We start from the raw sequence: 25,722 nt of genomic DNA, 5'->3' as shown, positions 1-25,722 counted from the left end.
AGGTGGTCCCAGTTTACTCCTTACTCCCCCAAATTATTATTATTCATAATAATAAAAGCCTGATATAAGTAACTGAGCCTTCAGCAAGTTCCCTGACTAGCACGAAAGTTTCTCACCATCTGCCACTACAATTTCAATATGACAGGCTCACAGCATTTGCCATGATTTTGACAGTGCTTGACTTTGTTTTTTTAGTAAGTTGGCTTCTAAAGCAAATTTTTGCCAAAAGACCCAAAGGGCCTTTCACCTATTTAGAAGTTGAACTTAGCTTTTTAGGTTTTAGCCACAGGATTGTGGAACAAGAGTGCGAGACTCCCATTCAGAGGAGTTTCAAGCTATGGGAGTTATTATATGCAAGCAGGAGGAATCAGTCGTGTCAGAAATATTTGACATTAAAATAAGTGAGGGTTTATTATTATTACTTTATTACAATTATTTTAATAATTTCTGGCTATAAAATTATGGGCTGTGTGATCACTATTGGTCCCAGAAGACTTTCTGACCAGTTACAGGAGCCAAACTTAAGACATAAATATTGCTGGCTTAATGTCCTATAGCCACATGGGATTATCAGTGCCTCAGCTTTCATTTAAAAGGCTGCTTCTTTCATTTCAAAGTCTCTACACCTCACAGAGGGAACAGAAGGCAAAAGGCCCTATCAAGGAGAGTAACCAACTGTACCAGATTCTGGCTTGGCTACCTGGATCTGCTGCAAAGACACGGCTACTGCCTTCTGCAAAGTGCCCCAGGCACCACACGTGGCACGAGAACCTGCAGCCTCTGTGTGGAGGGTCAGGGCTTGGCTCAGCTACCCACATCCACATGCCCTCCACAGTGCTCTTGCTCTGGGATTCATGAGCAACCCTCTTCCTGTGGTGCCTGGGACTCATGCCTGACAGCAGCGATGGGCCCTGGAGGGGCTGCTCTCCAGACAAACCCATATGGATCTGCAGTACAGACTGCCAAATAGGCACTTTCACAGCAGGAGGCATATTCCCCACAGAAGGTAAAGTTATGGCATAAGCGACATTCAACCAAACCAGATACCGGATCACCTGAGCATCCCTGAGACCTTCTTAAAGCTGAAGAAAACAGAGTGCTCCAGAGAGCCTTGGATGAACACATTTGGAATACGCGACGGTCCCTAGTGTTTTCTCCATGTATTTAATCAGATGCATACATCCTTTACGAAGCTGCACAAGACCTTATGCTATTAATGAATGTAGTGTGTATGACAGATAATTAAAGGAATGCTTCCCCAAGGAAGCTGTGAACCTGTCACCTATACAATAGGTGACAGAAAAATTATGAAGAGATGTTTTCCTTCTTATGTTCTGCAGAAGGAAATGAAACTGAAACATCACTTTTCCTCAGACCTTTCTGGTTAATAAAGCCGAGAAAAAAAGAAAAGGTTATACTTGAATTAATTTCATGAAAACTCCAGTTGGAGATTGAAGGAGAGGCAGCAGCATACAGGAAAAGATACAGTGTTATCTCTTTTTTCCTGGTCAGCAAAGTTATTTTACCTTTTTTTCCTCAGAATCCTGTTCAATGTCCTCTTAGTGATCCAATCCCCAGATTTTACATAGAGCTGCAGCAGATGATTCCTTACAGAAGAACACGTCAATGAATGAAACCAAACGTTTATGAATGGGTCTCTATTAAGAAATAAGCTTAGAAGTATTTTTAATTTAAATTTTTGAGAGACATCTTTTACATTGCAGAATGAAAACAAGAAGATGTTAATGCACTTAATGTAGCACTACTTCAGCGGAGAAGAATAGAGAAATAAGAAGTAAAAAAAAAAAAAAAAAAAAAACTACAGCTGAAATAAATTTACCCTCCCACTAGGTTAAAGCCCACTGAAATAAAGCCCAGGAGAGGAGGGAGAGGGAATGGCACAAAGGCTTCTGGGGATAGGAAGGCTTTAAAAGCTGAAGCAGCAGGTGAGTTGGCTGCTTTGTAACTGGTGAGGAAAGAGCAGTACTCAGAGTTAAATGAAGTCAAAGGTAACTTGTTTCCCCCCCCTTACCTGATTTAAATTGGTTTTCTTCTTCAGTCATGTATGAAGTAATACGTTAGGGAAGAAAATGTTACATTACATGGCCTATGGGAAGCTTTCTTCCTTTTCATGGGATTTTTGTCATTTTGTTACAAGAGGCAATGTTTTTATTCTGGTAGCAATCTAGGTCTGTATTTGTTTAACTTGTATGTTTGCTTACAGACTGAGGTAAGGATTCCTTAAGTTTCCTCTGCTCTGTGTTGGTACCAAGATTGTGGTCTAGTAGAAGCCTTTTCCTCCTGGTTTTGTTGGGGTTGGCCTTATGCAAGCTTATGACACTGCAGGAGGCCTTTTGTAAGGAAATAACTGTAAGCTCCTGTTGTCTTTAGACTTCAGTCTCTGCTTCCTGCTGCTATACTACATTGTTGTGCTAAAGAAAGAGGTGGTTAAGGAATGAGCAGTAAAACCCCTAATAACTACAGGGATGAGTTGTTATATGGGACATCTCTTGACCACAAATCCTAGCTGGTTATTAATAGCTGGAAAAATGCCTTGCTTAAAGTTATAGAAGGCATTGATGCTGCAGCCTGGTACAATGATTGAGGATAAATAGATGTGGGGATCTCTGTGCAGCAATTAGTTTCTACATAATATCTTTATCCATTGTTTTTTTCCCTATTCAGTGGGGTAATCTGCTTATTTCACAAAGGTGTTATGGTGCTAAATTAATCTTAGTAAGATGCTTTTATAGCCCTACCTAGTATACTACAGATATGTTACTGATTAGCAATTCCTATTGCTTGAATGAGGCTTTCAACAAACCATTCAGCTCTTATTTTACTTTTTTTAGACGCTGAAATACACTTCATTTGACACTTTTCTTTCCTGTCTCCTCTGCTTCTGGCAACCTTCAAAATCCTCAGCAAGTAGGTAAAGTACCCCAAAACAGAGAAGCTGAGCCTCATTTATCAAGAAATGTGTGTGTTCTCCTACCTAGCCACAGAGATACATCATAACGAACTGTGCAAAGATAGATTTGGTGGGTGGTAGGCTCTCATGTACCACTCAGCAGAAAGCAGGGCCAAAAAGAGGCCATCTGCATGGCTGGCCCACATCCAAGGGCAATGGGTATAAAGGCTGTCCTAGCAGATCACCTGTGATACAGCTCAACTAGCTGCTCCTGTGTCCTCCTGCAGCTGGAGGTCTGAGGGTGGCTGTGTAAGAGGAAGGACTTGGAGCTGTGTTTGTGTGTGAGGCTTGCAGGCATTCTCAGCTAAAGCAATTACAGGTGAATCCACTAGTGGTGGTGATTGTGCATCTAAAAACAAGCCTCAGTTTCTCTTGGTGTTGTCTACTACCTACTGTTCAGCCTCACTTAAATACTAGCACTTTTTCCTCCCCCTAGTCCAAAAGGCAGTGAAGTATGTGATATTTTCAAGGGCCCATTTGTTCTGACAGTATGTCACTAGCACAGGGCAAGGACAAAAGACACTACTCTCCCTGAACTTTAAAATTTTGGTCTATTTTTAGGGAAAAGCATTTTTTTGATAACCAGCTTAGGTACTGACAAACTCAATGCTTACACAGAAGTGTTATGCCTAAGGTTTGGGTCTCTAATGAAAAACTGGCACTACACCGTTGTGTGAATATAGCTCTGTTAGAGGAACTCAGGAATTACTCAAAAGGTGTTTAAGGCTGATGGAGCAATGTGCTGTGACTGCAATCTGGTATCCTCATATCATCCTATCTGGGAGGAGCATTGCCCTTTCTTCCTCATGAAAAATAGTGAGGGCTAGTCTATCTGGCTCTGACTAGACCTTATTTTCTCCTATCTGAACTTCTGCACGAGCTTTCAACACTAATGGTAGTACTTGCCCAAAACAAAGCTTTCCTTCTACTCTGATGTGAGTGTACCCACAGTCATCTTTAATCACATGGCTTAAGAAAAGCTTAAGGAGAAGGATGTATTGGGGGAAGATGGGAAGAACCATTTCAGTTATAAAGGCAATTGTAGGCAGATCTATATTTAAACATACATCATTTTTATTATAAATAAGGTCTAACTTAAACTAAGCGCTTGGAGCCAGAAAACCACAGGACGGAAGCTCAGGGGCATAGTTGCAGCTTGCTGTTTAAAGGGTCCTCAGCTGCTCTGGATGGAAGTGAGAAACTCCCACTGCAGGGATGATGCCAGACCTTGTGCTATCTATCTGGAGCTGAGAATTGAAGTGAGGTGGCAGGAGTCAGAAGGCTTGCAGTCCCATTTTTAGGTGAAAAATAGTACTGTGAAGGCAAAAGCCATGAAAACACTGATCCACCAGCCAGCGAAGAACTCATCAGAGACATATAAATACAACTTCACACACTTTAATGTGTGTAAACCGTTCAACAAAATAAATTATGCTACAGTGGCCAAGTAGTAAAAGGCCTTAAGAAAACTGAAAAAGCTTATAATAATGAAAGGCTATTCCCTGAGCAATAGAAGAAATGTGTATCGTGCGAAGTGATGGTGCTTTGTCAGCCTTGTGTGTGAAAAGAATAAGCAAAGTGAGTAAGCAGTGAGATGAAGAGGGTGGACAGAATTGTTAGCAAGGCACAGTACTTACCTTGTCCCTCTGTGGTCAACAGGCTGATGGCTACACTTAAAGACATCTTCCTACTACTACTGCTCACTGCTTTTTTCTTAATATGCTACTGTACGGCCTGGAACTGGAAACTGATTAATTCCCAAAAGGCAAAGGGGCCACCTAAAGAACAGTGCAGCACAGCTGACTGGGGGGGTTGCAGCACAAAGCTGGATCTAACATATTACTTAGGTGCTCGGTTAGAGCTATATGATTCAAGGCACTTTAAAAAAAAAAAAAATCCTGACAGGCATCTTGCTAAATTATGTGATAACGCACAGTATGAACATCACCCAGAATCATCACCAGCACTTACTGCAGATTGTGGGGAAAGATCTCATCATTCATGAAATATATTGGGCAGGACTTATCCATCTCATTCCCAGGAGATGGTGCCTGGGTCTAACTACTGTACTCAAAGGGGCTTCTGCTTTGCGGTCTTTCCATCTGTAGGCACTATCACTTCATGGATCTGGCCCTCTCTAATAGACTAACCCTTTGCATGGAACTATGCAAGAACAATACTGCCTTCCACAAACAGATGAGGGATGAATCCCTCTTCTTTCCCCTTCACATGCTGAGTCTGTGCTTGCCATCGGCAGGCAAGTGATGAGTGCCTGAATGGACACCAGATGTAAGGCTAAACCATCCAAATACAAGTGGTTCTGCCCATAGGAGAGGGAGGGAAATAGCAGAGAAGTATTTCTGCAGTGAAATGGGAGCCTTCTTAGGGAGTGCCACAGCAGATGAGTGCTCAGTTATTCCCTGATAGCCTTTCCACCTTTCATGAGTTTTGGCTTCTCCAATTTTTTTCCCACCCCAGGCTGAACACAGCCCTCAGTGTAATACAGATAACTGCTTCCTTAGTAGGCAAAAAGGACTACTACTTCCTGAAGAGATTTCTGATTTCCTAGAGTGTGCCAATCTCACAAATGTGCAGACAACTCAGCACAAAAATAGTGATTGTGCCACTATGCCCTCCTTAAGCCCAATTGCAGCCTGTATCAAAGAATGAGGATATTCATGAAATGTCAAGTGCCCAAATCAGGTGGTTTTGACTTGATTAGCTCTCCACTCAAATGCTGTCAAATCAGAAAATGACATTGTAGCTGACTGTTGAATGGACAAGGAGAAAATGTCATGGCTGTGTTTTACTCCCCAGGTATTGCAATTAAGACCAAAAGGGAATTCAATGAGAAGATGTCTTGCACTGATGGGTCCCTGAAAGAAAATGGCAATAGAAGGAGCAAATTAGCTGATCTGGTAGCTTACGCCTGACAGTCCGTTCAAGAACTTATTATGATTAGCTGTGCACCTAAAAGAGAGATCGGGTCAGGTATTACTTGGTTGCATGATCCTGAAAAAATCACTTCTTTGTTTTGTAGCAGAGTTGAAATGCAGATAATGACCCAGAGCCAGTGTGGTAAAGCTTTTGGATAAACATCCAATAGATGAAAAGTGTCCTGTGGCAGCAATAGACTCTTGTGAACAGTGGAGAGAAGTGGAGATAGTGTCCAGCCTGACGGGATGTGGCTTAGTGAATGGGCAATAATTCCATTCAGTGCAGCTGGTGCAGAAAAGGCATGCTCGAGTGCTGCACGTTAACCTGTAAAAAAGTGAGTGATTTTTTTTTTCTATGCATGCTCTCATCAATGCCACCTGGATTTATTATTAGCACTCATTGTTACAAAGACTGCTCTCAGTGCTAGTGCATCAAGAGATCTAGCTAGCCCCACAGAAAGTGTTCTGCAAAAATGGCAGGGAAAAATCCCTTTTAGGTATTCACACGCTCCTTTGCAGTGAGCTGGGTGGGAAAAGACACACCAACCTCTGCAGCTTGAATCCTTCTTTTCCATCTTTTTTGGAGCACAGAGAACAGCAGTGCTGGGTCAGACCAAGGATCCATGTGTCCTTTATGCTGCCTTCAATACCCAGAGAAAGAAGATTGCGACTAAGTAGTGACACCTCTCCTGAAAACTCCCAGCATTTGTTTGACTTGGGAAACTGCTCAGTCAGGCATAGTCTATGTATTTATTAACTTCAGTAAACATCTCATTCATGGACCTTTCCAGATCTCCTGTGAACTTGTGTAAGCTCTTTGCATTCCCAGTGTCACAAGGCAAGTTCAGCAACTTGACTGCCCTGAATGGGCACCTGGCTGATCAGGACTCAAAAACCAGCTTAGAATTAGTGAAGGTGCAATAGGCTGAATTACTGGATTTCTGCTTGATGTCTGTGTACCCAGGTTTAAAAACAAACAAACAAACAAAAAAGCTTTTGAAGACTGAGGGGAGAACGTAATTCTAACTTGGCGTCATCTCCCTGGACTAAATCCAACCCATATTTTATGGACTGGGAGGGTGAGGAATGTCTCCTTAGTATTTCTTCCTAGAGAAAAGGAAAAGCCATGGAGCTAGATGAGAACAGCAAGGTTATCAAATGCTGCACCTACAGTTGCAGCTTATGCAGCAAGTGCCTATCTTTTACAGGTATGTGGCACATCTGCTCCATGTACTGCTAGTCAGTACAGGCCACAGAATTCCTTCCTGGAGCCCTAAAGCAAGCTCAGACCAACAGTACCTACCGCAGTGCATAGCAAAGAGGTAGCAGATGGTGAATCATTTTATGACATCTAACAAACTCTAAGGCACCAGCCTCTTTACCCCCCTCCTCAGCTACATAGGGACAATCAGTTCTATCAACAGCTAGGAAAAGTCTGCCTGGCTACCCCAGTACTGACCTTCAGTCCCCTCCTCATGGTCAGAGAGACTAGAGATGCTTAAGAAAGCGAGTCTTTAATTTAATTACCCAATTACCTCTTGATAACTGGCCAATAATCTTTTGAGGGAGCCATTTCTATTTTTTTATTCCTCTTATTTTTTTTCCACAAAACTAAGTTTGCTATGACTACAGCAGACAAACTTGCCATAAAAACTGTGTGAAGTGCAGACATCAGTCTCCACAGCATGTTACCACTGCTATTCATTTTCTATCATTTGTAACCTGAGAAAGAAAAGGACATGCAGCAGTGGGGACTACAGTCCTCCATTGACTGCAGCACCTTCCAGAGATGTACTCTCATCAGGCCAGGAATCACTTCAACATCCTCAAACTTTCCTGTCCTTGTCCCGCTGAAATGAAATGGGAACAAAGCTGAGGAGGTCCTGTCTCCTCAGGTGAGTCTGAGGGAGGCAGGAAAAGTTGTGTACCCTGGCCATGCTGGACAGTTAGAAAGTAAGAGGCAAATCTTCCTCTCCAAAGATGAATAATGACTGAGCAAGTATTTACACTTGACTGCAAGTGTTTGCACTTAACTGAGATTGTTTTACAGAGTGCTGTGTGTCTTATGGACTGCAGGACCAGTGACACTAGGTCCCATTTCCTGCATGCCAATGCAGCCCTTCCTGCAGACTCTGCAACATGGGAACAGGGAGGATGCAGAGCTCCCAGAGAACCCCTGGGGGCTCCTTTAGAAACCCCCCTTTCTTCATACTGCCAGTGGAAGAGATGTCATTTATCAGACTATTTTATCATGCGATAAGATTTGTTAATCAACTAAAAACTAACCCCAGACACCTCACAAAAGAAAATGTGAATGCCTGTGTTGATTAATTCACATCTACAGAACTTTGTAAGCAGGCTGTAAATCTAAATGAGGATCCAGGACAAATCTAAAGAATAATCTGTGCAACATGTAGAGCACACTCTGATGTTTATAAGGGGGTGGGAGAATCGCATCTATTACTTGCTTAGAATGAACATCTTATATTTATGACTAAGATGCATTTTTAATTATATACCCTTAAACTGCTGATTTTTTTTTTAACCTCTGAAAACCAGAACTGGTATCTACAGGGAACCTCCCCTTTCCCAGTTGATCATCTTTGAATGGTACCTGAAAAGCTGTCGTCATGCTGTCATGCAGCTGGTACCTGTGTCTGTGACTCCGTCTCTGACTTCCTGTTTGTTTTTTGGAAACTGTTGAATGCTTTTACCTTGAAATCCCTGAACAGGTCAATCCCTGGCTGACACAGAGCTTCATTGTTCTGCTATATGCTGTCCCAGTGGAGGAGAGTAGCTGGAGATCCCTTGTATGTTGGGATAAGGACCTCACTGTTCTGGAATAACCTTTGACATCGGACAAAAAAAAATAAACCAAGTCCAGCAGGTGGTACTGGGCTCCTCTGTAGGTCAGCTGACTGACTGGGGGGTATCAGCACTGCATGGAAAAGGACTTGAGATGAATCAGCAATATAATATGTCTTCACTGCAATGTGTACGGGGGAGTGTGTGCAGAACCTCTGTCTGGGCACAGCGACAGCTGCAAAACAGCCCAGCAGGAAGTTGTAGTGGTATGGCCTGCTTACAAATGAAATAGTAAGGCTAAACAATTGCAAAGGAGCCATCACAACTGTTGTCCTATGGTAACTGCTCTCTCTGAATCACATCTTAATCTTCTCAGTTTGACTTTCTCCAGAGCTTAGATACATTAGCATAATCATTCTTCCATTTCTAATGTTCAAATTTTCTTCTTAGCCTCGTGCAGCCTTGATCCAAAAGCTTTTCAAATTTCTACAAGAAATCAAGATTTTTATGTAAGCAGCAGTGAGGGATTTAGTTTTTCTGAACAGATATACGATAGTCCCATTGTTCTGTCTGCTAGTGTAGAATCAATTTGTGACACAGATTATATTTTTTTAGCTGAAGGCAATGGTGTATGTTAGCTGACAGTGAATTAACTTGTAGCGCCTGTAGAATGGGGATTATTGCTGCTAATACACTCCTATCATGCATGCAGCACACAGAGCAAACTTCTGTTATCAGATTTGGAACAAAGACAAGCAACAATGTCTAAGTTCATTAGGTGGTACCTCAAAGCCCAAAGTGTGTGTGCGCGTGTGCAGAGTCTCTTATCCACTTCAATAGGAATTTTGCCTATTAGGAAGTAGACTCATGTAAATGCTGTTAAATCATTTTCAGGATTCAGGAGTGGCAAGCAACCCACTTTAAAGACACCTCGCTGCATAGTACATGCCTTGAGCTCCAACCCAGAGTAAATAAACGCTAGATTATCTGATGACAAAAGTATAAAAGGGAAAAAAGGGATAGAAGAGGGACAAAACCTGTGGTTTTATCTGACAAAGACAGCAAATCTCTTCTAGCCTGACAAAGACTAGTCTGATGAAATGAAATGTTACCACTTTCTGGAGTTTAGATACCAAAATCAATCCTATCTGGTATATTAAATCTTTACCTAAATAACTGTGTAAAGGAGATGGAAGACTTGGCCCTCAGAACAGGATTTCCAAGATGCCTTCAGTCATACTCCCACCGCTTGTTACTGGAACATGGCAGGGAAAAACTTTCATTTTACAAACTGAACCCTTCAGGGTATAAATTGCTGTGTTTGAAGGGTATTTGTGGGTAAGCTGATGAAGAATTAGGGCAATAAAGTACAGTGGTGCTCCTCCCTTACTTCCTCTGGTACTATCACGCTGTCAGTGCTCAGAAGGGATGTCCAGATTACCCTCTTCTATGAGGTAATCCTTTTTAATTCATCCATGTATTTAGTGCTATCTAGCTTTCCTTTACACATCTTGAAGTCTGATCCAACCAGAAGACAATTCTGACTACATCTTCAGTAAATGAAATTAGCAAGTTGCAGCTGGTCTGGCCAATCCTCTATTACTCACAAAACACTTTATTTCTGGCTCTGGTGAGCTATTTGTGGGTTGGGAGGCTGAAAGCACCGGTTTGAGTGTTGATGCAGGTTCTTTAGGCCAGACCTTACTTGCTTGCAGTTCTCTCTCTTAGGAAAAACAAACAGAAGAACACTGTTTCTAATAAATAAGCTGAGACTCTCCAGAAAGAAAAGATACGCAACTTTCTCTAAATGGCCATAATAATTAAAAAACAAAACTAAAAACCAACCCAAAGAGTAACACTTCTAATTTGATCCCTTCATGCCGCCAGTTTTATCATAATCATTCTTGTGTTTTTTTTGTCAGTATTGATCCAACCGCCTTTTCTAATGGTAAATTCAAAGGAATAAAATTTTGCTTCCAAAAATATTCTAAATCACTGACATATATAACATTCTCAAATTGCACTTGAGGAGAAATGCACATTGTGTTCTGAATGCAACGTCCTTTGTATTGCCTAAGAGCTTTAAGAAAAAAAATCACAAATGACGTTCTTTGCATGACATCTTGTAAAAATCTTCTGGAGAAGCACCATCTTTCTACCTTTATCAATTTATAAAGTCTGTATTTGAGGATGTAGTTTCTGAGAGCCCACTAACAGGTAATTAGGATTTCTGTATAATGGCTGACAACAACAGTAGTGAGAAAGCATGAAAAACAATGGCTGTAGAAAGTTTAGAGTCTGCTGAGAACCTTATGGAGTTCCTGCTGTTTACCTGCATTTTTCCTCCCCTTGGCTGTCATGACTAATTAGTTTCATGTCCCTTGGGTAATATCATGGTAATTAAATATCAGAAATCATGTGGAAAAGTGGCAGGAGATTTTTTTTTGTTCTGTTATCCAGTTTAACAGTAAGCAACAAGCACAGACCTTGCCCCATCCCCATCATATACAAACACTATAGGGCTTCCTTGTTACATTCCCAATCATAAATCCTAATATGCCATACAAGAGTCAGCTCAGCAAAATTCAATGAATAATATCACAGCTGCATGCTTACAAGTGGCTATAAAAAGGGTGGAATCCTTTTTACGAATTTAGAAAGCTTCTTCAGAGAGATGAGAGACAATTTGTAACTAAACCATTTTATTGACTTTTTTTCAAAATAAAAAACACAAAATAACCACCATGATTAAAGGCCATAGACAGCATTAACCAAATGAACCAGCCACTTGGTTATAGTAGCTGATAACTAGCACAACTGGATATTATTGCATATACCTCAGGTTCATTTATATATCCATTAGTTTGGCAAGATTACAATCATACAGTAGCTTTGGTTGTGTAAAACCTAGTAGCGATACTTAAAACGTGACTAGTTAATGTTTCATGACAACAAATACTTATCTCACCTTAGTCTTGATGCATCTTTTCTCAGTCTGTCTTCTCTACAATTTTCATCTTCACTGACCAAGAATTAAGGAGACTATATTTGCAGCCGTCACTTATAGCCCTTCTTTATCACCATACGGTGACAAATCTTTACCAGGGTAGGAATCTGCCACTTGCTTGCCTTATAAAAGTCTGTAGAGCAGCATCTCTTTCCATGCTGGGCAGCTTCTACCACCCTGCAGTAGCATCTGCCAAGAATTACTCCGGTCAGAACTCAAATAGGTAGAGATGTATATGGCTTTCGGTCCAAAGCATTTCCTGACCTACAGCATGGGGGCTTGACCATACTGCCTTGCCTTTGAATACAGGAAAAAAACAAAAAACAGCTTTTCACAGTGGTATGCTGAGATGCCAGCACAAAACAATATTAACAGACCTAATACACAATACTACCCTTGGTTACAGAATTGTGCCTGAGACACTGTACAGGATTGCATGTGTATGTCCTACAGTCTATGTATTTTAGTTTTGGTCTTTTAAAAATGCTCTCACCCCTTTGTAATCTAGTGTAATACTGCAGCTTTAGCGCAATGGTTGATAAAAAGTCATAAACACGCAAGATATTTGAAAACTCTGTAGGCTTTTTCCTTTTTGCATCACTCATGTGGAATTCCATCATTCTGCCTCAGCTTTCTGGGAATACCTGTTTCCAGAGGAAATATATGACCTACTTAAAAATAATCTAACACTTTGAATTCAATCTTGGAAAAGTTACAAAACAATTCGGATCAAACTGAAGTGATGGTGTGTGAAGATCATTCTTCGCTTACAAAAGGCTATAACACTAGATAACTCTTACTTGGTTTTGCAGCCCTTTCATTTGCTTGCACTAAAGCAAAATGGAATTCGGCATGAGGAGTGGCTGCATGGTTAAGATTTCACCGAACAAGGTAACTGCCATGCAGTAATTCAAATGCAAGCAGTATAACTGCTTTTTGTATTCACATCCGTACTAATATAAGGATATAAATTAATAAGCCCTTCTAAATGGTTTTAGAAATATCCTCTTTGATCTAGACATTTAAAACCTCTGAATACTTAGAATCACTAGATTTCACATGGCCCACAACTCCATAATTATTTGCACTTACATGGCAAATATTAGAAATACATTTGCCTGCAGTTGAATGGGTAATTATACTACCTATTATTCAGCTAAGCAAAGATCAAGCGCTCTATAACTTGCAGTTACTGGATCTTATTCTAACCCTTTACTTCAGAAAGGTAAAATAATCACCTAATTATATCACCAATGCACAGTACTTTAAAAAACAAAACTTATACTAGGCAGCTAGATTTTTTTTCCTAAGATGACTTTTTATGAGATACTCTAAAAGCTGTCTCTTATGACTGAGGATTGTCTATTTCACTGTACTCGCATAGTAAAAATAGTTAAAATCTAATACAAAGCTGCTACATGGTTATTTTGTGGTTTGTAAAATAAAATGATATCCAGACTTTTTTCTGAACAAAATACACTAGACAGTATAAAAATATTTCCCAATTGGAGATTGAAACGTTAATGCTGGATTTTTTTTTGGTATAAAAAGAAATGTAATAATGGTAGACATTTATCTGCTTCCTAACCAAAAATATACATATGACTTTGAGGAGCTGTTCCAGGCTCACTTTCAGTGAGCTTGTGCTTTTGACCCTAGCAATAATAAATGCACACGTGGAACAGAGTTTCCTGAAAACCTGAACTATATCTTATTTCTAACAATAAGACTAACTTCGGACGCTGGCTATGGATTTCCAGTTATGTGCTTTGTTCAGGCAACTACAGCAGAGGAATTCCAGAAGCACCACTTCCGCTTTGAATGGTGTTTATTCAGTGCAACATCTTCTTTTTCTCTTTCTTTCTTAACTCGCTGGTAGTGATCTTCTTCCTTTAAATACCACACAGGTGGCCAGCGATGCCTCTCAAAATATTCTTGATTATCTGATTAAAAAGAAACAAAGTCCCAAAAACAAAATGGTAAGTTACACATTCAGAAACATCTTGATTGTCTGCCAAAAGCTCTACAGCTAATCATTTATCCAGTGTCTGCGTTAGCTGGCTTATCAGGAATTTCCCCAGTTTCCTGATATGTCTTACGGGTGAAAAGAGTTTGAGAGCAGCTGCACCTGAGACCTCAGTCCACCAAAGAAGAGTATAAAAATGCAAGCCCTCTACAGCATGTATCTTTTATCACGGAGCCTGAAAACAGCTCTGTTCCTTCTAGCATCACTGAAATAGGTATAGAACATAATGCTTGCCCAGGAATCAGGCTAATGACTATGACCTTTCCTTATAGATTAGAAGAATATATGAATGCTACACAAGATAGCTGAGCTATGAGACTGAACCTCTGCACTACCTGAGCTCATCTTTGTCTTCACATATAATGGACTGGATGGGGAGAAAGAAGGGAAAGCCTCATGAAAACTGAGGAGGAAAGTTGCTCATACCTGAAGATTTAGCTTTGATTTCCTTGCGGAATTTGGAGCAAACACTGTTGTAATTGGTGCAGATGTAGTGCAAGCACCACGCTGCCAGCTGGTTAGCGTTGTGAAACTGTAAAAAAAAACCAAAAAACAAGAAGCATATTCCACTTCCTGAAGTTACCATTTATTTTTCAGCCTCGACTAACAATTCAAGTTAGAGTCATCCTTAGTAGACATATATCTGGTAGCACTCTCCCAAGCTTACAGGGAATCTTTTGAGGTTGAATTGCCCTCTATATGTCCCAGACCTTGTCAGACAATTCTGCTGGAGCACAGTGGCCCAAAAGGCTCATGAATAGGTGCTTAGCATGCAGATTATCTGGCAAACTGCACTTAATCCCACACAGGATCTGAGCCTGAGGCACACTAGACCTCATTTTTCTGGTATGTTTGTACCAGTTATGTTGCCCTGTCAGTTACTACAAAGCCTACTCTGAAGTAACTCACTGTGAAACTACAGTCATTGACAGAATTCAAGCACTACTGAAAGCTCAAAACAAAATCTAGTACAAGCTTCCTACAGTCATAAAGAAGCAAGAACTATAATGCAAATCAGACTGTAATCATGTGTATCTATTCTGGCATTCTGACTGTCTATTACCATCTCAGGTTATAAAACATCACACAGCTGTACAGGGCACAGAGGATATCGTAACAGTAGTTAGACACATTACTTCTGCCTTCAAGCAGAAAAATAAAAGGAAGAACCCTTCATAAAATCAAAATTCAGTGATGTAAGCTGCCTTTTCTTGGAAGGGGTTAAGTCCTAGTTTTGTAACAGCACTCAAGATATTGCAAGAGGCACTTGAAAGCAGCTGCAGGACATCTTGCATGGTGGTCAGCTTCTGCTGTATTTCAGTGCTACTTTAACTCCAGGCTTAAGACAAGCTGGAGCCAGACACATCATTAGTGCGAAATCAAGAATAATTTGATTAAAAGATATTTTAATTTGTACTACTACAAGCTAAATAGCAAATACTACTTGTATTTGGTAGACTGCTGTAGCACTCATTTTGGAAAACAGAAGTGTGCAGTTTAACTGAGTTGGGGGCTCTCTGTTTGCATGGTTTCTGAGACTCAAAAAACATTGAAATGTGTTTGAATACGAAGCACTCTGACTGGCTTTGAGTAGCCAGTTTAAGCATTAAGTCTAAGAATATAAAAAGTTTTGATGTTACAATACAGGCCTAAATGTATCTACACAAACTACAGAGAGGAACCCAAGAATCAGTTACCATTACTAAGCTGAGCATCTCCATTATGTTAAATTTCAGATTGCTAAAACATGGGCATGAGACTGAGGAGCTTGGAAGCTTCAAGGTCAAGACAAATTAAAACAGGTATTTGAAAGACAACTACCCCCAGTTTACTTACATAGATGTTTCATCTTTGAACTAATGTAAAAACCTCCTTTATAATAGAAATACATCTCAGTTTTATTGTCAGTCACTCTCAGAACTAAAGATTGAGTTTCTTAGATGCAATGCTCAGAACCAATAAGGTGCTAAAAGTAAGTACTGCAGTTGACCAGAGTATCTTTAAAAAACAGCACGCACTAACCTGAGCCAATTCCAAATAGGACAGTACTTCTCCATCTATTGCAATGCCACTCACTGAGGCTTTTGTCAGCTCTTGTACAGCATGCTGTTCTGTTAGAGAAGAAAACTCATCAGTCACATGGGAAACGGTCACATTTCAAGGTCAGATCATCCACCACTAACAAGGAAACAAGAAGCCACGTTCTTCCTCCTTCTAGTGTTAGCTGTATCATTATGCAAGTGGCACATTCACCTGGATATTCTGAGCAACTTCAGATGTGACCAAAGCCAAATTCTGGCCTTTACAGTTATGTCTGGATATTCTGCATCACTGGTACAAACTCTCTTACTCCAACGGAGCATAGTCCACATTAGTACCTGCCCCTTTGTCTCAACCCAAAGTATTCATTTCTGCTTTCATTCACATTTGTTATCTTTCTTACAGAAAATGAGCCTGCAACTAATAATCACTTACAGAAGGACGAAGTTCAGCAGTTGCCTATTTCTGTCGGAGTGCAAACTTACAAATTAGAAAAATGGACCAGCTGTCTCTTTTGGGTAGTACAAAAGCGATAGCCAAGTTTTTAGGCAACAGCAGACTGCTGCAGATACATTGAGTAAACACAGCACTAATGTAGAAAAGTTCATTTCAAGTCCTCTCAGATTAGTTGTTCCTAGGGAGCCAGCTACCCAAAAAGCTACTTCAAGAGAGTCTCCTTAAGCCTTTTCTAGAAGCAAAAACATCTTAGAGGTTTGAGTGTTTATTGGGGCATTTTGTGAACTGATTTGGCCCTACTGAGTTAAGCTGTCGGCAGTAGAAAACTCAAAAATTGTTTCATTAAGAATTAAATAGAATAAAATATTATTAATAACATATGTATATTTATGCCGCAACTACTTAGAAGGAATAATCAGGCAGTAAAGAGTTGGTCTGTCACAACCAGTGAAGACAAGATACACATTCCTGATGCACAACTGAAGGAGAGCTAGGATTTGGTATGTGATTAAAATTTGCATGCATTTTTGTCATGTTAACACGTGCAAGCTTTGCTTCATCTGTCTCTGACAGTTTTGGCCTTGACCATGTGTTTAGAACAATGACAAGTTACATACATAGAGACAAACAAAAATAAATCCCAGAGGTCTAGAGTATGCATGGATTTAATTTTAAAACTAAACAGTATCCTATCCGGTCATTTTTCTCTAAACATGTGATAGGAAACCCTCTTCCTGAAATGAAGGTTGAATATCCATGTATATACCAAAATATCCAACTCCCATTTGGGTAGTGAAAAGAGATCCAGATAGCATTTCTAAAACATGACCATCTCAATGAGTTTTGAATTGATTCAGTTACCCCTTTTGAACAGAAACGTGTAAAGGAACACTTCACTTCATTACATGATGAAAAGTCCAGTGTTCATCCTGTTTTCAGGTAAATTATTAACTTCTGAATGGATACTACAAAGGACTTACATTGTATCAAGGCTAAAGAGAAGGTTTACTATTCCAATTCTTAAAGCACAGAATACTTCAATGTTCTGAGACAGTTTTGCACAAAACTGAAAAAGGCAAGAAATACGTTTTTATGTATGGAAATATGAGTTTGCATTACAATTTTCCTTTCAGGGGAAAAAAAGTTTCCTTCATGTGAAAAAAAATATTCTGTGTTCCAAAATCATTAAGACATGTTTAAGCTGTTGCACAAGACACTGCATTGGACAAAGTCACAAGTCCTTACCTGCTAACGCAACCAGGTGAGGAAGGCAAAACCTATTTGCCAATGCGATTAATTCAAGTGTGTCCAGTTCCTGACTGGAGGACAACTGCTTGGTGTACAAGTAATCTAAAACTGCTTGCATGGAAGTCTTATTTATGTTGGGCAGAACTACCTGGAAAAGATATTTTAAAAAAAAAGTTGTTAATAATTTATGTTTTTTCATAGAAGGGCCATATATTACTTTTGCCACTTTGCTGGACTCTATTTCTCTTCATTTTAGGATTATAAGGAGAATACTTTTCAAGTAAGGAAGTCATCATTAACATTCAAGAAGCTGCCAACAGGTTAAGTCTGTGTCCAGAGTCAGATCCTTTGTCAGTGTACGTACAGGCAACTCTGTCAAGTTACTGGAGTTGGACCCACATCAAACAGTGGATCTGCGCAATGCTTTCTAACCTGCAAATGGACAGCTTTGTGGGAAACATAAAAGCTACTGGGCACTTTCCATGCCAAACCTCCCTTGGTAGACTTCTGTAGGAATGCAATCTAATCTGTTCCTGGCAAGGGATATTCTGGGGATTCTGTGAATAATCGAAACCAAAGGATAACAAACCAACCAACAAAATAGCCACCAACCCCCCATCCCAAACAAACAAATGCGCACGCACACAAAACCAAAAAACTTTCTCAGTCTGTTTAAAAATAACCAAAGTATCAAAGTAAATGATGGTTGGAAAAGGCTTGAGAACTAAAGAAACGAAGCAAAGAAAATACAAACCATTTCTGTAATTAGCACAACGAAATATCGTGCAACAAAACTACCAAGACTGAGATAAAAGCTGATTTCTCACCAGCACAACCCTAAATCCTTTTCACTGAAGGGACACCTAAAAGAGGAATGAGAATTAGAAGACCTCACTTTAACCTATCACTGTAGCACCTCAACTGCAGTTTGCATACATGATCATTCCTTCAAGGAGCAGGGTAAACCTGATTCTTGAGGGTCTCAAGGTTGCAGCAGGTAAGCCTGCTTTCAATACCCAAGATAGCTGATTCATTTAATCATCAATTTGTAATGTACATCTTTGCAACTCGAGAGATGCTGCTGGCCCTGAAGAATGCGCTGTGGTATTCTGAAGAACTTGCAGTTAAAAAAAAAAAAAAGCAGAGCAGAAAAATAATAATAAAATTATGATGAGAAATTAAATGTGTATGCAACTTGATCTGACTACTTGGAAGGAGTCAGCACATAATTCCTGCTAGAACTGAGTTCACTGTTCCCATATAGCTTGCAGTCAAATTTTGGGGGCTTGGAAATTTTTCTGTCAGCTCTATCTGGGAGGGTGGGATTCAAGACCTGATTTGTTAGTATTAAAGGATGCTCTCATGCATATCAGCCACTCTGGGAAATGCTCAGTTCTCCAAGTAAGAGCAGCTAGTTGTAAACCTCATTCCTTATTAATATGTTTTGCTAATGCAGAGAACAGAAAATTCTGTGAATGAGTTGATACAATGTTGTGTCCCAAATACAAACAAAAAAAACAGATCATTTTGTTTTTGTAAAGCAAAGAAGAACATTAATTAATATCCACATGTATTTTAAAACTTCCAAATTCATTACTGAATGCTTTAAACTCTACAAAAATTGGAAGCTAAATATTTTAAATTGGAAAGATGAGCTAAGACTGTCAAGTTTATCATTAAAAATAGGCTGGTAGAAAATAAATGTGTATTCTTCATTGCCAAGTGTTGCTTGCTACAATCAAACTATGTCCTTTTTTTTAAATGAACCACTTGTTGAACATGCCTTTGGCAAAGGAATTGTTTACATCTGTATTAGAAGAAACAAGAAAAACTGAAGTAGAACATAATCTTCTTGAATATTAAATAGAAAAAAACTCTTCAAACAAGTGAGACCCTTGATGATAGTAAAAACAAAAAAAATTAATAACAAAATAAATCAAAAACTGGTTATGGATAAGACAGAGAGAAAAAAAATGCTAGCAGAATGTTTAGAATTTGAAAAACAGACAACAAAAGCACCTGAAAATACAAGGCTTCTGTTGCAAAATCTTAATTCAAAGCATTGAGATCTTTTATACAGCACTTTATATCTGCTTTACTCAAGAGAACAAGCCAATGCCGTAGAGAAGCTGAGCTCAGTTTCTGTCAAAGTACTGTGAAGCCAGCTCCCTTCTCTATCTTCCACATTCTTTAATGTTTTTTTCCTTTTATATTCAATGTCTCCTGTCCCAAGTATTCTTTGAAATGCTTCTGATTGTATAAACATACATTCACACAACTTTAAAGCTTATTCTAAAGAAATTCAGAAATTCATATTTAATTTGTTCCATATCTAATATTTTACAGGATTTCAGGTTTTAAGTGCATGCTCCAACACTGGAGAAAATCTCATGCCTTGTGGAAAATGTCTCATCATCCTAGGAATCCTAATTTAATGCCTTAAGAAGAAAAGCAACCCACTTCTGCAAGGGAAGAAAAGAATAAATATAAAGAATCATTCCAGGGATTAATTGCAACCGTTCAAATAGCTACTGAATGACGATCGCCCCAAATCCATCACACATTATAAGCAAATGGACAAATACCTCACTGTTCAAGCTTTCAATAAACGATCCTCCAAACATAGCAGACATCCATTCACAGCTACAGATCAGTAGTGGCTTGTGGGCATTTATGGTCCCGTCATCCAACTTAAATGTCACATCTGCCATGGAAACAAAGAAACAGGCATGCTGCAAGTCTGGTTTATAGTGAAACTGTGACTCAAGAATGCATGTTTCAATTGCACTTTTTTAACTGGGGACTTCTTTCACTTTTTTCCCCCCTCTCTAAGTTTTTTATACAATTAAGTGAAAATAAAACCTTAAAGCCTCACTTAAAAGAGAGATACTGGATGTTCAACACTTTGGAAAATTGGGTCACTTATTTAAAAGCTTCTGTATAGATTTGGAGAAGTTAAACTCCAGAATCCTAGGCTGACAAAGTTGGTCCTGAGTAACACTGTAGCTTTGGTCTCATCCTTCCTCTCAGAACAATGTAAATTGTCACAGTTTTTGAAGTCTGTGAAGAGACAGCAACATGAATAACAGAATTAGTAATTCTCCTGTTGAAGCGTGTATTTACTCACCAGAAAATGTCCCTTTGCAAAGGCACTCTTTTATCCGATTAGCTTTTCTGACATGAAATGCTTTAGTAATCTCTTGATTCATGAAGGCTTCTTTATTCATAATATTCTCCACCATCATTCGCAAATCAAATACTTCCAAGATCTCAGCAATCTGAGCTAGTCTTGTGAGATCTTTTTCATTTTCATCCAGTTGTCCTGTGTATAAAAACTGCAGAACAGTTCTAAAAGGTCCAGCCTGCACAGATGAATCCATTTTTACCACAGTTACAGGACACATCCTATTCGAGACAGGATTCACTTGCATTTCCTTATGCATACTAACAAACCCCTTTCCCCAGGATGACAGAGATCTTGCTGCAGAATTTGTTTCACCAGGTTCGGGTTCAAGCGTGTTTAAAGAGTCAGTACTTTCTGGTGCACGAATTTTAATAACATCAGCAGATTTCAAGGATGTCTCCTCACTGTCATAATTTGTCTCAAGGTGACTTGTCAAAACATCGTTACTCATATTTTCTTTTTTATGCTGTGTTTCATCCAACTCTGGACTTCCCTCACATTCCATTAAGAAAAGGTCATAAAACTTTGAAGAGGAGGTAGCTAGGTAAATCTTGTGAGCAAAGATGTAGTCCTGCTCCTGGAGAACAAACATGACGTCTGCGCACAGTGGGCTTTCCAATAAATATCCAGCTTCGTTCATGTTTGGTACAGGACACTCGGGAATTTTGATAACTGGAGGAGGGGCTTTTGGAGGTAGGAATGGAGCCTGAAGCAAAGGTTTTTGGACCTTCTTCAAATGAGATTTCCAGAACTGCAGGTGTCTTCTGGAGATCAGGGCAGCTCTAATTGCATTGTCAAACACATCTTTAATTCCAAATTGGTCAAATACACTGGTTTCATAATATGGTATCCCAAGCTCCTTGGCAACCTCTCTGCCTCTTTCTGGTGGCAAAATGTCTCCTCTTTTGATCGGCCTAGGGTTAAACAAAAATAGATCTCCTCACACACTATGATCATCACAAGGTTATGCCAGAAAGCAAAGAATTTTGCAAAATGTGTCAGCACCAATTTTGAGATAAATATCATTTAAATGAATACAAAATACAAAATTAAGCCCACAAAGCCCTTTGGAAATCTAGAACTGCTGTATCAGAGAGTTTTAGAATAGCACATAGCTATAATTCTGTTCAAGGTTGGTGGTTTCTCTGCAATGCAACTATGTTACTGAAAATATGTATAAAATTATTTTCACAAAATGGAGTAAGCACTCTCTGTATTAAAGGGAAATTTAAAATAAGAAAAATTGATAGAATGCTTGAGAACTCTCATTATTAAAATAAAAACTTCCTAAAACACCCTTCTACTCAGCCATTCAATCAGTATCTTTCTTTGTATACATACGTTAAGGTCAAGGGGAAACTGTCATGACAGAGATGCCACAAATACAGCTAAATATGAAAAGAGAAATATTTCTTAAGCTCATGCTTTTTAAAGAAAATCACGTTAGCCTATGACAAAGTTGTAACTGAACAAGCACTTCAAGAGACAGGCCCTGTTTTGGCTGGAGAAGCATTATGTGGGAACTCATGAATTTCCAGAGCAGCTCAAGTATATGATATGGGGTAAACAAACCAGAAAACAATCTGGGCTGGTATTCAGTTTCCCAACAAAAAAATTATCTCATCAGAAGATATGACCTCAACAGTGCAGTCTCTGAACACACCATATTGGACAGACACAAGCTGGCAAAGACTTAACACACTCCAGACAACAGCTTGCTTTTGTTGCCAGCTAATAATCAGTTCAGGTGGCAGAAGTCTGTGCTAGACATGTGGAATACTGATTCAAACTTTATTAATAGTGAAATAATAACGGATGGTTAGGGCAGAAAAATAATTTTGAGTTTTGAAAAAAGATTCCCTTTTAAACAGTCAACCAGAAAACCCATCCCACCCACCCAAAGGAGTAATCTGTTTAAAAAAATAAACCTAAGAAAAGCATATTACCAAGTCAAGCATTTGAACACAAGGCAATGCAAAGTTTTGTAAGAACCCATGAAATATTAATTCAGCCCCTTCATGGATATTTGTTACAATAAATTCTTTAATTACATTATCCTAGATATTATTTCCATTAATCTGGTCTCATTTAAATTCATACAAAATGCGGAAACTAGAAGCAAGCAGAAACATGCGAATGCTTCTTTTTTGAATCTGGGAAAAAACAAAGCTTCTCTAGAAGAACCCCCCCACTCTCTCTTTATCTCAGAACTTTAAAAAATTTAATTTGCAAGCACTTATTTTCTGGCACAATCTAGGATTACATTACAGAAGAAAAAAGCATTGAGAATTAAGAAAACATGAACAGAATCTTTCAGTTTAAAATAGTACCTGACAGTAGTGACAGGACAGGACATGATGCACATGTTCGGATAGAGAATGACATATACAAAAATCTCCAGTAATCATCATTATATATAGTAGTGTCCAGACACTCAAGCAAGATTAGATGTCCAATGTGCAAAAACATTGTGGTGAACATATAATAATAACAACTCTGTGTGTTGACGAACTAACCAGCTCAAACAACGGAATTAAAAAGATGCAAGCACATATACTAACATTTTAGAAAAAAAGGGATATAAGGCTCTATCATTTCTCTTTGGAAAGTATTATACCTGATTAACAAAATTATTTTCTTAATTCTTATTTTTGTTTAAACTTTACCTTGCCAAAGGCCGTCTGGCTCTGTTAACAGCCTCAAGATCTGCATAGCGGAGATCTAGTTGGCAGCCCACCAGAATGACAGGTGTGCGAGGACAGAAATGTTTGATTTCTTGATACCACATCGTTTTCACATGATTCAGGGAATTAGGATTAGCAATTGAAAAGCACAGAACAACTACATCAGACCTAGAAAGGCAACAAGAAGACACCAGTTAAAACCCAACAAGCATGCTTTCCATTGTAGCTTCACCTGTTTTCATCACTCCAGCTTGAAGCTATTCCACTCTATGCTTTGAACAATGCTCTGACACCCAGACTATCAGGATACATGTTGTTCGTGCAAAGGCTTGATAGAAGCTATGCATATCATCACAAAAGCATGGGAGCACAAAGCCACATACCTAGGAATCACAGAATATCCCAAGTTGGAAGGGACCCATAAGGATCATCAAGTCCAACTCCTGGACCGCACAGGTCTACCAAAAAGTTTAGACCGTGGGACTAAGTGCACAGTCCAATCTCTTCTTAAATTCAGACAGGCTTGGTGCAGTGACTACTTCACTGGAGAGCCTGTTCCAGTGTGCAACCACCCTCTCGGTGAAGAACCTCTTCCTGATGTCCAGCCTCAACTTCCCCTGCCTCAGCTTAACACCGTTCCCGCGGGTCCTATCACTGGTGATAACGGAGAATAGGTCCCCTGCCCCTCCACTCCCCCTCGCGAGGAAGTTGTATACTGCGATGAGGTCCCCCCTCAGCCTCCTCTTCTTCAGGCTGAACAGGCCCAGTGACCTCAGCCGCTCCTCATACGTCTTCCCCTCTAGGCCCTTCACCATCTTTGTCGCCTTCCTCTGGACGCTCTCCAACAGTTTCACGTCCTTTTGTACTGTGGTGCCCAGAACTGCACACAGTACTTGAGGTGAGGCCGCACCAGCGCAGAGCAGAGGGACAATCACTTCCCTCGACCGACTAGCGATGCCGTGCTTGATGCACCCCAGGATACGGTTGGCCCTCCTGGCTGCCAGGGCACACTGCTGGCTCATATTCAACTTGCTGTCAACCACAACCCCCAGATCCCTCTCTGCGGGGCTGCTCTCCAGCGTCTCGTCGCCCAGTCTGTACGTATAGCCAGGGTTGCCCTGTCCCAGGTGCAGGACCCAGCACTTGCTTTTGTTAAACTTCATGTGGTTGGTGATCGCCCCAACGAAGCACTGCCCCTCAATGCTGAGAGATGATCTCTGCACGTATAAACAGAGCAATAAGCAGAGAGGCAGAACTTGCCATTCTCTACTTTTATGCTACAGTTATTCACAGGCTGTCACTGCTTGAGAAATAATTCTGCTGACTGGGAGCCTAAACTTCAATTCAAAGATCACTGGTGCTTAGGAGTTAGAAAGGAGTTAGGCAGAACTTCAGAACAGCCACCCAGGCAGACAGATCTCTTCTGAACTTGTCATGGAGAAATACCTTTACTGCACCCTTTTAGATAATAAAATTGCCTCCTCTGCAATGCCCTTTGAACAGGGGTACCTCCAACATCTTTAATAAATAACCTGTTAAAAGGACAAATTACTGCAGAATTTACAGCAATTCCCACTTCTACAGTACAAGTAAAAATAAATTTACAATGGAAATAAAGCACAGCATAGGACAGTACCTCAAATCAGTGCAAGTAGGAAAATATTTGCTAGCTTTTAAAGGTTTTAGGAAAAGGCAAAGTACTTCACTAAATAAAATTGCTTTATAAAGTGTAAGTATGACAATTAAGGTTGGCAGTTCAGCCACCAAACCATCACCTAACTTGTCAGAGCTAGCGCCCTAATGCAGAGAAATGCTTGAGTACTTGTCTCAGAGCATTCCTAACTTGGGACAACTTCATTATTTATAAGTTAGGATGGGATATTACAAAGTGGTTCTCAAGCTCTTGGGTCTCTCATGAGAGAAAAAAAAAAAGAAAAAACAAAAAACAATGTTGAATTGAAACTCTTAAGAAAAAATGAGAGGAAGGGACATTTTGAGGGGTCAACTTATTCCTAGATAACTGTCAGCAGAATAACCTCAGCAATACCATGTCTCACTTCCATTACTCTTTAATTTAGCACAAATGTGTTGTGTCTGCAGTTTGTGTAATGTACAGAGCAGGAGCAGTGAATCTTAACATTCACCTTTTAAATAATGAAATACCTCCTCAGTGCTGCTTTTTACATTTCACTGAGGGCACAGACATATCCAGCAAGACTGTTTCTAAAGATAGCTGCATACAATACAGGTACCGCTGTGAGCATAAATTTCATGCAAGAGGAATGCTCCAGCTCTGGTTTGTACCTTATACAAACTGCAACCCATCTGTCATATCTAGAGACAAGGCCTTTTCAAAGTGGAAAGC

The 25,722-nt window shown here is 39.7% G+C and overlaps 1 protein-coding gene across 14 annotated transcripts in view; it reads right to left on the bottom strand.

Annotated features, from left to right (window-relative positions):
* Window positions 1–1,824: 1,824 nt before the first annotated feature.
* RHOBTB1 (Rho related BTB domain containing 1) overlaps window positions 1,825–25,722 on the bottom strand; it is a 62,237-nt gene continuing 38,339 nt past the window's right edge. For 8 of the 14 annotated variants that reach the window (XM_048069421.2, XM_013173781.3, XM_048069422.2 and 5 more), the window contains 7 exons: window positions 23,340–23,525; window positions 20,617–21,587; window positions 20,075–20,193; window positions 17,487–17,637; window positions 15,768–15,856; window positions 14,172–14,277; window positions 11,393–13,662 (listed from right to left, as the gene is read on the bottom strand). In XM_048069421.2, the coding sequence (XP_047925378.1) occupies window positions 13,493–13,662; window positions 14,172–14,277; window positions 15,768–15,856; window positions 17,487–17,637; window positions 20,075–20,193; window positions 20,617–21,587; window positions 23,340–23,525 (1,792 nt within the window). In that variant the 3' untranslated portion in view covers window positions 11,393–13,492. Of the gene's footprint in view, window positions 10,436–11,392; window positions 13,663–14,171; window positions 14,278–15,767; window positions 15,857–17,486; window positions 17,638–20,074; window positions 20,194–20,616; window positions 21,588–23,339; window positions 23,526–25,722 lie in introns of those variants that run through there. The other 6 variants (XR_010833015.1, XR_010833016.1, XR_010833017.1 and 3 more) reach the window with 6 other exon arrangements.

This window comes from Anser cygnoides, chromosome 7 (assembly GCF_040182565.1).
Source record: "Anser cygnoides isolate HZ-2024a breed goose chromosome 7, Taihu_goose_T2T_genome, whole genome shotgun sequence".
Taxonomy (NCBI): Eukaryota; Metazoa; Chordata; class Aves; order Anseriformes; family Anatidae; genus Anser; species Anser cygnoides.
Note: the sequence above shows the minus strand (reverse complement) of the source record. Positions and strands in the feature narration are given on the sequence as shown.